This window comes from Rhodnius prolixus, unplaced genomic scaffold (genome assembly GCF_049639745.1).
Source record: "Rhodnius prolixus isolate KJV_2025 unplaced genomic scaffold, Rpr scaffold_9, whole genome shotgun sequence".
Classification (NCBI taxonomy): domain Eukaryota; kingdom Metazoa; phylum Arthropoda; class Insecta; order Hemiptera; family Reduviidae; genus Rhodnius; species Rhodnius prolixus.
In genome coordinates, this window is record NW_027411604.1 from 946,449 (window position 1) to 958,726 (window position 12,278).

Genomic DNA, 12,278 nt, shown 5'->3' on the forward strand with positions numbered 1-12,278 from the left:
AGAGCTAAGACTAAGAAGAATATTATAAATACACGAAAATTAATGACAGGCACAAGAAAATATTTTAATTAAACATGAAATTTATTCTTATTTATAAATTATTTTATTAAACAAACTTGATTTTAACAGAGAAGGCGCGCAACGCTGAGGATATCTAAAATTACTTTTGGAAAAATCTGAAGAATTATTATTTCCAAAGTGAGGAGAAAACTTTTATGACATTCTTCCTGCAGGTACTGTAATAAAGATTGAAGTGAAATTAACCTAACTTTAGCCTAAATAAAAAAGACACAACCGCTACATAACCTTCTTAATCTAAACTCACCATCAGATTCACAACAAAGAGATTCTATACTTATTTTATTTTAGATACGTGCTAGCCCAAAATCGCCTCCTACTTTTTTTTTCACTCTGACAACTAGTTACTGTCTCTTACAGGTTTTTCTCTGAGTATATGAGAGAAGGTGAGCGTACTTACTCGTACTAAGCAGAAGAGGAAGAGGTTTACGCCCTTTAGTACACATCCAATAGCTTGTTGTTTGGTTAAAACGTTATAGGGAACCCAAAACATTCATTATATATATAGTCCCCGTGCAGCAAGTAAAGTGAACCCTAGAGACTTTATTTTTCCACCAAAAGTGCCTCCTTCCCCACTACTACACTCAAAAACATCTTCCCAGGGACTCTTGAAGAGTGCGTTAATGGATAAAACTTCCCTCTTTATCTACGCACCTAACCTAACCTAACCTACCCAATAGCCGCCTTTAGCCTTCTTCCTCTAATTTCACTACTGCTAACAGCTGTAGTAGTAACTTACCCTCTCACAAACACAGTATCCTTAGTAAATATTTGTTCAATTGACCCGGTTGGTTTTTCCCCTTCTATTCTCTCACCCATCGCAATCATTATTAACTAGTAAAAGCACTTGGTAAAGATTTACATTTTGATTATGCACATCTGACGAATTGATAAGTTATACAAATACTTAATCTTCTTCACTGGTTATTTAATATTAATAAAGTAATTAATTAAAAAAGTGAGAAAGAGATTTGTAATTAAAATTTAATTAATGTTAGCTTTAGTATGGTCACCTTCAAGGCGAATTAATACACTCATAAGAGTTTTGTTTTTTCAAAAACGAAAAAACCGCAAGAACATTAAACTAACAGATGTTTCGTGAAAATTCATTTTTTAGTTTCTCGAAGAGAAAATGTAGTTAGACTTTCCTGTAAGGTACTATTTCTGTAAATAAAAGCGGTTTCACCACCTATATATTTTCAATGTAAATATTCAGCTAAGATTCTAAATTTACTGAAAATACGAGGAAAATTGTCATTTACGTTAATGGGAGTTAAAGTTTCAGTAAGTAAAAATACAATGGATTTCTTCGATAAATCTAGTTTCTAATCTTTCCTACAAGTAATAAATAATAAGAGCTATTCTTACATATAATAAATTGGAGAAAATTTAATTTTAATTTCATCGCTGCTGTAATAGAACGTATTTCTATCCAGTCTTTATCACTTAACACTACATTATTTTTAAAAAGAATCTTTCTATTGAACTGTAATTAACAATATTTCATTACAAAGGTCAGCGATTTCAGAGCCAAGAAACATAAATCTCTTTCTCTCTATACAGTAAGAGTTTTCTCCTTAAAATGTAAGATAACCACATCTTTCACATTTCACTTGATTTTTATCAGTTGTACTCAGTTTTAGGCCAAAAATTAGTTGCCGCCTCCGCAGTAAAAAAAAAAAAAGGCCTTAAGCTAAGGTTAAATGGATGCAAGTTCTTAAGAAATTCAATTAAGAAGAAATTGTTCAGAACTAATCGCCAAAATACACAGGCTACTAAGGAGTACATTCTCTTTTTCTAGGGCAAAGACAGCAGATTATTTTAATTTCATTGAAATTAAGTTTTTAAAGTAATTATTAATGAACGGTGAATAAACAGAACATGCTTATTAAAGAGAGTATTAAAACTTCCAAACTATTAATTCAGACAGCCTTAAGTTCGAACTACCAAATTAGGTGTTTTGGACGGATGGCTACCAATATTATTTTAGGATAAAGTCTTCATTAAATAAACCACCATTAAATAAAATCTAAGTCTAATCTTACCTCCATTAAATCTTAGTTTTTCGAACCTAAACAGGTTTTTTTGTAGGACATAATAGGTTATGTCATTTTTTCATATCATTGTTCCGAAATTCGCAGCAAAACAAATACATCATAGGAAGGCCGGACGTCAGACCACATGCGGAAACGATATGTGATTTGAACAGCCCACTTCTGAGGTATTTTTGCATCCTCTGAGGAAAGAGTCATGTTGTATATTATATATTTATAAACATAAATTATGTTGTTAAGATTAATATAGATCATATATGGGTGGGTTTAAAAGAAACTTCACGAATTAAAGCATTTACCCAATTATTAGAAACATAATTTTGAAACTTGTAAGAAACGATCGCTATAACTTTTAACTGTTGAAAGCAGTAAAGGACATGTTTAAAGATCAATTAGAGTAAATAAATTCATAATTCTTATACATGTCTATACTATAATCTAATAATTGAAAAGTTTCTAGTACGCTGAGATTCTCTTCATTTCGGTTAAACGAAGTTAAGCGCTGACTACTTGCAAAGTATCTCATGGACTTTACAAAAGATTGAAGAGCAAGGACCAGATGAGTGGTTGATTAATAATTAAGAACAAATTCACCCAGCTTTCATGATTTAAATTTTACATAAATAAAACTTTTTAAAGAGAAAATTTTGCAAGTGTTTTAATTATTTATGCTTTGTTAAATAGCGTTTGGAGGTGCTTGAGAGGTAGTAAGAGATGGAGAAATTGTTTTCAACTTTATCATTCAACATTTAATGATATTTCGAAGAAGAAAAATTTGTAGCAATGTGAACGGAGTGAACAGCATAAGTTTAAAAACAATCTGGTAATGAATTCTTCTGGTAACTTTCACTTCGCACAATTCTCATGGTTAAAAAGCTACATATTTTTCAAAATTATAAGTTGGTAAAACCGTACAATATAAAGAAATGACGTTTTTAGAAGGAAGTCCTAGGATGTACTCGTATAACAAGTTTAGAGAACATTACAGGATTAATTTGAGAGAAATATTCAAAATCTAAAAAATCCATTCAGTAATTACAATACTTCCAATACCGGGTAGCAAGAGAAAATAGAAATATAACATATGACACAATACTTTTCTTACCAGAATCAGAACAATTAAACTGGATGATGTCCTTAGTCAATTTTATGTCTTAAGACATAAAGTTTTCGATGAAGCTGAAGAAATCTTTTTCAACGGAAAGATCTACTAATCGTTTCTATCCATCTTCAAATTTCTTTTTATTTATCTTTGTTTTCCCTCATTCTTGATCACTCACTCTCTCTCTAAGAGATCTATGCCGCAAATACAACAGCGTAGAAACCTAAAGAAGAAATGTAAAAAATTGTTTCGTTATAATTTCAATGTGACGCTAAATTAAATTGCGTTACTGAAAGCACGATCTTTGTAGTGTACTTTCCGGAAATGGATACAACCGTCAATGGACTTTTCCATTGGCTTAACAGTAACAGTAAGAGGGACTTAACAGTAACAGCATCTAATAACTATGAACATTTTCCGTACAGGATCTTGTTCAATGTAGTTATAGATTCTTTTTATTTTTTGAAAGGTCTTAGTAGAAATTATATTGATTTTGAATACAAATTTATGATTAGATTTCAGAATAGCGCATAAATTTAATATCAAATTTAAACTTATGGGTTTTCAATTATTTGAATTATGTTGACTACTCAAACATATGCCATTCGCTAATAAATACCGTATTTGTAGAAATATTTATATTTAAAAAATATTTCTAATTTTTTGTTATTAAGATGAGCAACTTTGGGGATCTCTTTACGCAGCATTAAAAATATATAGTTTAATATAAATGGTAAAGGTTTACCTGGAAGGATCTTTGAATTTCCTAAAATATTTAAATAAAATATCCTGATAAATATAAAAAGAATTAAAAATGTTTTGCTTGCTTACTTGTTTTGTTTTCTGCAGATTCATTTGCAGACTTCCATTCTTATAAAATCAGCTAATACAACGCCATTTTCAGATAAATATAAGCTTGAGGATCCTCAAAAAAAAGGAGGAAAAAATAATTAGAAACAATGTCTCGTAAATTAGTTTATTTAAAGTACGTCAGCTATGTGGGCGCGAACAGACCAATATTGTTACAAATTTAACCACAATAACATTTTCCTAAAAATCCAACGAAGATAACATTTAGTGAAAACTAGTCGAAACTTTTCTCTTTAAAAATTTTAGTGCCAGTAAAGTTAAATTTCTTTCCTAGTAAGATAAAATTTATGTAAAAAGATTTAAAATACATTCTAACTTAAATCAGCCCCAAAACTGAACCTATGTATTTTATGAAATGATGAATGCTGACCAACTTCGTACTTTGTATTCAAATTTAGAGTTAAAAATTGCTTGTAAATTCACAGAATTTCTTCTCTATTCAAACGCTTAATATTATCAGTTATTCCTCACTTGTATTTAATTAACCAATCTCTAACTTCATGGTACGACCTCTTGAGGATATTCTTCACAAACACATATTACCTTCCACAACTCATATGTTCTTGATAAATTCGAGTTCCCCTTATATATCTCATTTATTTCATTCTAAATAAAAAAAAATTGTACTACAATTTCACATTTTTAACACTAAGAAAAAAGGAACTGCTATAATGGTATTATTTGAGCCAATATCTCAAGAAGAAAAGTGTATTTTAGATTTGGTGAGATTTGAAGATGTTTTGATTAACTACAACAAGAATTATCATTTATATGTAAATTTTACTTTAGATCCGCAGGTAAGTGAAGAGCATGATGTTTAAAATTTGATGGGGAAAGAGAAGAATCTTTAAGAAGAATATAATTTTTTTTTTTTTGTACATATAGTTAAAAGGTTCAACATTAGACTGGATTGGAATTTTTAAAGCAGGGTGGAACACTTATGAATCGTTTTTAGCTTTTGAATGGGGAATTGGTGAACCTACGGATCATTCTGGCAGAAAAAGAAGACTTATATTTGATTCACATTATCTGAAATGTGCAGAGTTTAATGTGAATTATCAATTTGTCTACATTAACAAGCATTTGGAAGTGGGTTATTACCAAAAGTAAAAACAATTTTTTTTAAGAAAGAAATTTACATCTTAATGGCAATTCTAACTTTTTTTTTTTCTTTTCATAATAGATTTTAGGTGTAAGTCATTTTTTCCAATTTACGGGTGGCGATGATGGAAAAAATGAAAGCTTTTGTTTGAATGCTTCTTTCATATCAGATGGAAACATACACAATTCAACTGAATATCATACAAATCGTGATGAATATATAGAGTATGTGGTAAGAACATTTACATATTCGATTTAACATGTTTTTACATCTAGTGATCCGCAAAGAAAAGGCAGTGAACCTTGAAAAATGCTATGTTTTGTGACCACTGTTGTTTAATTATTTTGTATTTTTTATATCTTAGGGAACAATCAATTCCAAATTTTCATTTTATCAGTGTGTGTATTCTTTTAATTTTGTACTGTTGTTTAGCCTTAATTTCTCTTACTCCAACTTAGAGGCAGTATCGTGTCAAGTTCGTTTTTTTTTTTTTTTTAGTTTTCAATGTATTTTAAAGTAAATAACATACAGTGGCTCCCAGTGAAATTGATACACTTGTGTAGATAAATAAAAAGCCCTAAAACACCATAACACTGCCACCCCCATGTTCCACAGTTGGGCGTAAATTTTGATTTGGCAAGTTCTTCTCCTGGTTTCCTCCACAGATAGGAACGTCCATCGGACCCGAAAATATTAAATTTACTATATTACAGTAGTAAAAAACTCGGGGCCATTTAATAAATATTCATTTGCAAATTGTACCCTAACTGAAAGGTTTCTTTCGCGCTACTCTTCCATGAAATTTGTTTTTTCTTAGCACACGTCGGACTGTTTCTGCACTTACTGACTGACCTAAACGTTTTGATAGTTCTACGGCTATTTTTGGTGCACTCAGGAATGGATTTTTTTTTTTCACTTCTCTAAGGATCCACGGCTCATCCCTACCATTTAATTTTTTTTTTTGTAGATTTAGTTTTTTTCCTGGCATTGCGGTTTTCCTTTTTGTACCTCTCCACTATATGCTGGATCGTTGAACGGCTTTTTTTAATTATTTCGGCTATTTCGTTCAGCTATTTCCCATCATTAAAATGTTTAATGACCAGTTCACGTTCTTTAAGAGTAGTATGTACTCCCATTACTGGAAAAGTTCAAATAAACGGCAGATATTGCCTCTGAAGAGAACCAAGTGATTTCACCAGAAGAGTTTAATTAGAGGAGAAAACAATTTAAAGTAAACAAATACACACATACAGGGGCAAAGAACGGTGTATCATTTTCACTGTGAGTTTAGTCAATTGTAAAAATATGTGTTTATTCTTATTAATAAATCATTGGTTCATTTTTATTTGTTTTCACACAAAGAACATGTAACTAGGATGTTTATTAATTGAAATAAATACATTTTTTTCAATTAAATATAATTTTGATCTAATTATTCAACAATTTCTAACAAATAACCTGGTGTATCATTTTTACTGTGAGCCACTGTATATACTACAAAAATAGTTAGTAGTTCAAACTTGTTGAAAGTTTGCTTACCTCCAGGGACCTAAGCGATGACAGTTCTTTAGTTGAAAAATCACTTTTTTGATCATTATAGACTCTCGCTTTTCCGGAAGGGAATATCTCTCAAATGACTTATCTCTAGCAATCGACTGTTCTTGATAAAGAAGAAATTTGCTTTTCTGTGAAATTCTTTTCATGAAAAATCTTGAAGCTGTTTTTTACAAACTGATATTTAGTAAAAAATTTGAAGTTAAAATAAAACTTTAAAAATTGTAGAAAATTAAAGTGTTTGTGTTCTCAGAAAAGTTTTAAATTCATAACATTTGCTAACCAAATTGTAGAAGTAAAAAAAAGGTACCTTCTATGAAACAATATTTTCTCTATCAATGAAAGTGTAAATGCATCTTTCAAAGTGCACCATTATTTCGTATAGTATATCTATTGTTTTCAACTTATCTCATAGTATTTTATCATTTTATTTGCATAGAAAGAAAATATGTCAGCGGTAAAAAGAGCACGGCCCTCTTGTTCTATTAACTTACCAAATAATTGGGAACAAGCGTATACATCATGTTGGCGATGTAAAAGTCTGCTTGAAATGAAAAACAAGCATAACGAAATGATTGCAAAGGTAAAAATAACAAAAAAAACTTCTACAACATAACACGATAAATGTTTCAGTTCGCTCGCTTAACTTTACTATCATTGTTTTTTGTTTTGTATTCTAATTTTTACTTTCCATTGCTCGACTAGATTTTTCCTTATTTATTCTTATTTTTTTTTGTTCTGGCTTAGTTACAAGAATGCACTGAACAAAATGAAATGTTAAAAACGAGATTGAACAAATTAGAGACTGCTTTGGAAAATGTTTGGGTACCAAAAACACTTCTTGATCCATGGGATGAACCTTCTGAACGTATGAAATTTCAACATTTTGTTTCATTAATGACTGCGCCAACAGAAAAATCGGAAGGTTATGAAAAAGGTGATCACTGGGCTAAACAGGTTATGTACATATTTTTACTTTTCATTATTAATTATTATTATTGACGGCTACAGCGATTTTTCTTTAAAGTTAACTAACTCATTCATTGCATACGCTAGTTGCATAATTACTGTTTAAAAGATTTATCCAAACAAATTCAGTCAAGGACAATTTTGTGAACGGGGGCAGGAGACCTACACTGAAAGTGCTTTTTTAGTGCTTGAAGTTTTGAAGGTATTTTTGAGCACAAAAAGTGGTTTTGTCTAATTCGCCTTATGAATGAATTTGGTAAAGAATTCATTGAAATCCAAGCAATAATAAAAGAGATATAAAAGTTTGAAATTTAAAGGAAAGTAAAACCCTCCAAAATTTAACCTTCAATATCTCATCAACTATTATCTCAAAAACATTGCTATTTATATCAGTTATAGAGCTAAGTTTTCTCTTCAATTTGGTAAAGAATTCATTAAAATGTGAAAAATAGGAAAAGAGATAGAAAAGTTAGAAATTTGAAGGAATGTAAAACCCTCCAAAATTTAACCTTCAATTTCTCATCAACTATTATTACTAATACATTGCTTTTTATCTCTTTTATAGAGCTAAGTTTTCTCTACAATTTGGTAAAGACAAATTTAATTTGTAACTTTCCTGATTGGTACTTTTTCCAGAATCTTGGATTTCAGCCGGTAGAAAATGCCTCTTCAAGTTATGATTACTTTTCCCAAGATGCTTCAAGCAGAGAAATTCTTTTGAAAGCAATTATCGGTACTCAAGAGGATAGAATAAGAGAGCTGACAAGGACAGTTACTCAGGTTAGTGAAAAGAAGGTTTTTATATTTTTTATTTTATTGATAATATTTCTTGAGAATACATGCATTTGAGGTATACAATTTAATAACTTTGTATTAAGGGCTCCGACGGGCAACTCATTTACTATTGATCAATTTTGTTACGTATATTGGGGAATAGAAAGTATATTTTGTTACTTATAAAGAAGCATTAAGCTGTGAACAAGAATTCTTCACATTGCTCTCAGTAGCAGATTTCTCTGTTATGTTACAATAAATCTCTTTGGATAGTGCTCCAGAGAGCCAGAGGTAAAGTGAGCAAAGAACTGTTTTAAGAAATTCGTCTCTTCAGAGAACTTATTTCATAAAAGAAATATGGCAAAAATGAATAGTTCAGTATAATGGCCAGTGTTTCTGCATTTTTCATATTCACCAACGAACATACATCTTTAGTTTGCTCTTTTGGCTCAGAACTTGGAAAAATACTATATTCCGTGCCCGGATTTATCCTACGGATTTCCAATTTTACGGTCGGTTGGCTGAACGCAGGCGCGGATCAGATAGTCAAGCCAGTTATCTGGAATAACCGATATTTCTTAGTTGAAAATTCATTTTTAATCCAATCAATGATAAATTAATTTTGCTTTTCCATAAATAAATTTTAGATGCAACGACTGTTTCTTCCAAGGTTAGCCCCATCATTAACTGATAAAAATGTTGTCACCTTGGTGAAAACTGAAGAAAAAATGCTACCAGAGATAGTAGATTTGAAAAACGATGATATTAAAAAAGAGGAAAATGATCATAAGGTTACCTTTTCTTTATTTATTTCTTTAAAGAAAAAACTTTGTTTTCACTAACTAATTTGAGTTTTCTCGATTTGAGGTTTCCTGAAAGTAAAATATATTTTTAAAAAAAATTTGTCCTTGTTGAAATTTTAATATTTAGCCGATTATCTTCAAATCTTTCTATTTATGTTATTGAGCTCCTTTTATGTGGAATAAATCTTCTAATATTTTGATTTTAATATTTAAAGAAAAAACATTTTTTTCCCAGCTTGTAGAAGAAAATTTAGTTGTGGTACAACAGCAAGCGGCAGCGGAGATAAAGTTGTCGAACTAGGAGGTAATTTTTCATTATTATATTTTTTAAAGTATATATAAAAGATCTACTCGTAATTTTGCCAGTTATTCTGATAGCCCTTTTATAGTTTTCCCTGCAGATTGAAAAATACTCGAGGCGGGTCCAGTTTTCAACAACGTAGATAATTATACCATCCCCTTAAATGTTCTTGTAGATAAATGCCTCCCATTTTCTTCAAAGATCTTCCAAGATCTTCTCCAGCCAAGGTCTGTCTACGTCACGAAATGTTTCCTTTGATACTTGAGAGTCAAGTAACACTAATTCACGATGGCAATGCCGTCAAACTTCTACTCCTGGCCAAAGCCTACAATAAGTGATTACAGGCTAAATAACCTTTTACCCTCTGTGGAAATGTTTTCTAAACCTACCGTGCCCTTGCAGCATTCACCAAATTAATCTGGTTCCTGCACAACTCTTTGGGATTCCTCAGCTCTTAAATATTAGAATTATTTGCAAATGCTTATTTTCTAAAAATTACAACATCTGAAACCTAATTTTTTTCAATTCTGCTTTTATTTTATTGTTTAATATGATTTCTAGTAAACAACTGATGGAAGTCAGATGGTCCAGCGAAGCTGTTGATTAAATGGTACTTGTGATCAGATTTCTCTTTAAGAAAGGAACCATAGAAGCCACTTAAAGTGGATATCCAATTACATTAGAAGAAAATTAAGGGTTTTCTAAAAATAAAAGCTGCAAGATAATGGCTGCCAGTGCATAAATTGAACACAAAATGCTACAGAGTGAATCCAGAAAAGTTTAATTGATAAATAAATATAGAATAAAAATGTAAAAATATTACAAAAAAAATAATAATACAAAATTAATATTACAATAATAATATAATAATATAAAAAACATTTAGTCAGGAGCAGTTTTGTATAGTTCTAGGCTAGTTCTAGATTACTCTAAAATCATTGTCGGATTTCTAACGCCCTAACGGAGCTCTCATAGGATCGAGCTAGTATTTTATTCTGGTATTTCAGTACCTAAAGATCGGAAACTTGTTCATTGTTTGATTTCCACTTGGCTTATGATTAAGAGTTTTTTTTGCTCATAGTTAAATACCCTCATAAATTTAGATGAAGAAGCTTAAGCTTATTTTGCTGTAAAACTAAAAACTAGTCTCTTGGGTGTTATTCCAGGTTAGGAGTTTATTTTATTCTGCCCTTTTACCTATCTCGAGGCGTGCTTTTTTTCTGTTTTTTTTTTTTTGTATAAGTCCTTCTGAAAAACATTTCTTGTTGATAGGTGCTTTGTTAAATAGAATTTAGGAAGATGTAGACCTTTTTTTCTAAGCGCAGTAAGCATGATTTCAAGAATGGTAAAAGCAAACGGCTTTTATTCAGAGATCATTATACTCTCTGAAATTTTAAGAATTCTTGTGACACAACAACACATCATAGCATATTGAATAATGTTCCCTACAGATTTCCCTTAACTTGGAGATTCTCAATTGAATCAGAATTTCTTGGCATCAGTTTTCTTACTAAATTTCTGTGTTACTTTTTTTCAGATGCAGTATTAGTGGGGCAATAGTTTTAAAATAGTACAAGTTACAAAAGTTTTTAAAAAAAACTAGCATATTTGTCTTAAAGTTGTCACATTTCATCGATTGAAATTCAACTTTTGGTTTCCAAGAAAATGCTATTTTAAACATTTTTATAAAAAGAATTGATAATTTTTTTTTTTTTTTGGAAATAAACACATAAATAAGATTTGTACTTTTTCTTTCATATGTATGTGCTTACATTTGTAATTATTACAGTTCTGTTAATTTTCATCTAAATATGAAACGTTGTTTACAAAAATTTGTAATAAATTAAATACATTTTTTAACCACTTACTTTTTTCTTTACTTTTACAATTAAATAGTTACGATTAAATTATAGAATTAATTTTGCAGTGTTCCTTCTAATATTGTCAGAAATCTGAGCATCCCACTTGATGTCGAAAGTTCTGTTAGTTTTATTGGTCAGGTTTTTAATGATTGTGGATTGGCTTAATATTAAACCTTTCAGTTATTCTACTAGCCAATTGTAGCTAGCAAATTCGACACATCATTTATTATTACGACGAATACATTTCTTCAATATGTTGTAACATTATTGACATTTAGTTTCCATAACGTAAAGGTGGAATTTTCGCAAAAATTATTTGACGTAAGAAACATCATGAGGCATCAACTTTTCGAATGAGTCTAATGTTATAATATTTTGAAGCACATTGATTAATGTCATAATATTATGAAGTACATTGATTAATGTCATAATATTATGAAGTACATTGATTAATGTTACAATGTGCTTTTAAACCTTCCACCATATCAACAGTTTGATTAATTCCAACAGCTGCAGTAGCCCAAGTTCACCTTGAGAAGGGTAAGCTTTCACTATTTTTCATTAACATCATCTTCGATCACCGTAGGTATGTGGGCCATCTGGGAAAGCCTAATTTGAAGGGAATCTGATTTGCTCAAATCGTTAATGCATAGGTACAGAGATCACAGATTTAAATCAAAGTGTTTTCCCTTATATTTTTCTCTCTCTAAGGTTTTTTTTTACAGTGCTAAGCCAGTTAACTGAGAGTTGTCTGCAATGAGAGAACCCTAGCTGGCTGATAGTGCAGCGAAATAGGTTCTGAGGGCCAT

At 30.5% G+C, this 12,278-nt stretch overlaps 2 protein-coding genes across 16 annotated transcripts in view; one reads left to right on the forward strand and one right to left on the reverse strand.

Moving 5' to 3' along the window:
• Nucleotides 1–4,615, reverse strand: part of Naglu (N-acetyl-alpha-glucosaminidase) — a 60,370-nt gene extending 55,755 nt beyond the window's left edge. For 6 of the 13 annotated variants that reach the window (XM_074128614.1, XM_074128607.1, XM_074128612.1 and 3 more), the window contains exon 1: nucleotides 479–761. The gene's annotated coding sequence lies outside the window, so the exon portion shown is untranslated. Of the gene's footprint in view, nucleotides 1–478; nucleotides 767–2,123; nucleotides 2,315–3,237; nucleotides 3,458–4,065; nucleotides 4,220–4,485 lie in introns of those variants that run through there. The other 7 variants (XM_074128619.1, XM_074128615.1, XM_074128608.1 and 4 more) reach the window with 6 other exon arrangements.
• A 6-nt stretch (nucleotides 4,616–4,621) lies between these two features.
• Nucleotides 4,622–11,462, forward strand: LOC141454422 (uncharacterized). Of its 3 annotated transcripts, none has more exons than XR_012458713.1 (10): nucleotides 4,622–4,901; nucleotides 4,990–5,193; nucleotides 5,288–5,437; nucleotides 7,200–7,343; nucleotides 7,508–7,717; nucleotides 8,366–8,509; nucleotides 9,151–9,294; nucleotides 9,542–9,610; nucleotides 10,169–10,217; nucleotides 11,145–11,461. XR_012458713.1 is itself a non-coding variant. In XM_074128644.1 (9 exons), the coding sequence occupies exons 1-8, from the start codon at nucleotides 4,776–4,778 to the stop codon at nucleotides 9,605–9,607; spliced, it is 1,188 nt and encodes a 395-aa protein (XP_073984745.1). In that variant the 5' UTR covers nucleotides 4,622–4,775; the 3' UTR covers nucleotides 9,608–9,610; nucleotides 11,145–11,459. The 3 variants fall into 3 exon arrangements, 1 of the variants encoding a protein (XP_073984745.1); XR_012458712.1 differs by having other exon boundaries at nucleotides 4,624–4,901; nucleotides 10,169–10,417; nucleotides 11,145–11,462; XM_074128644.1 differs by lacking the exon at nucleotides 10,169–10,217 and having other exon boundaries at nucleotides 11,145–11,459.
• The last annotated feature ends 816 nt before the right edge of the window (nucleotides 11,463–12,278 follow it).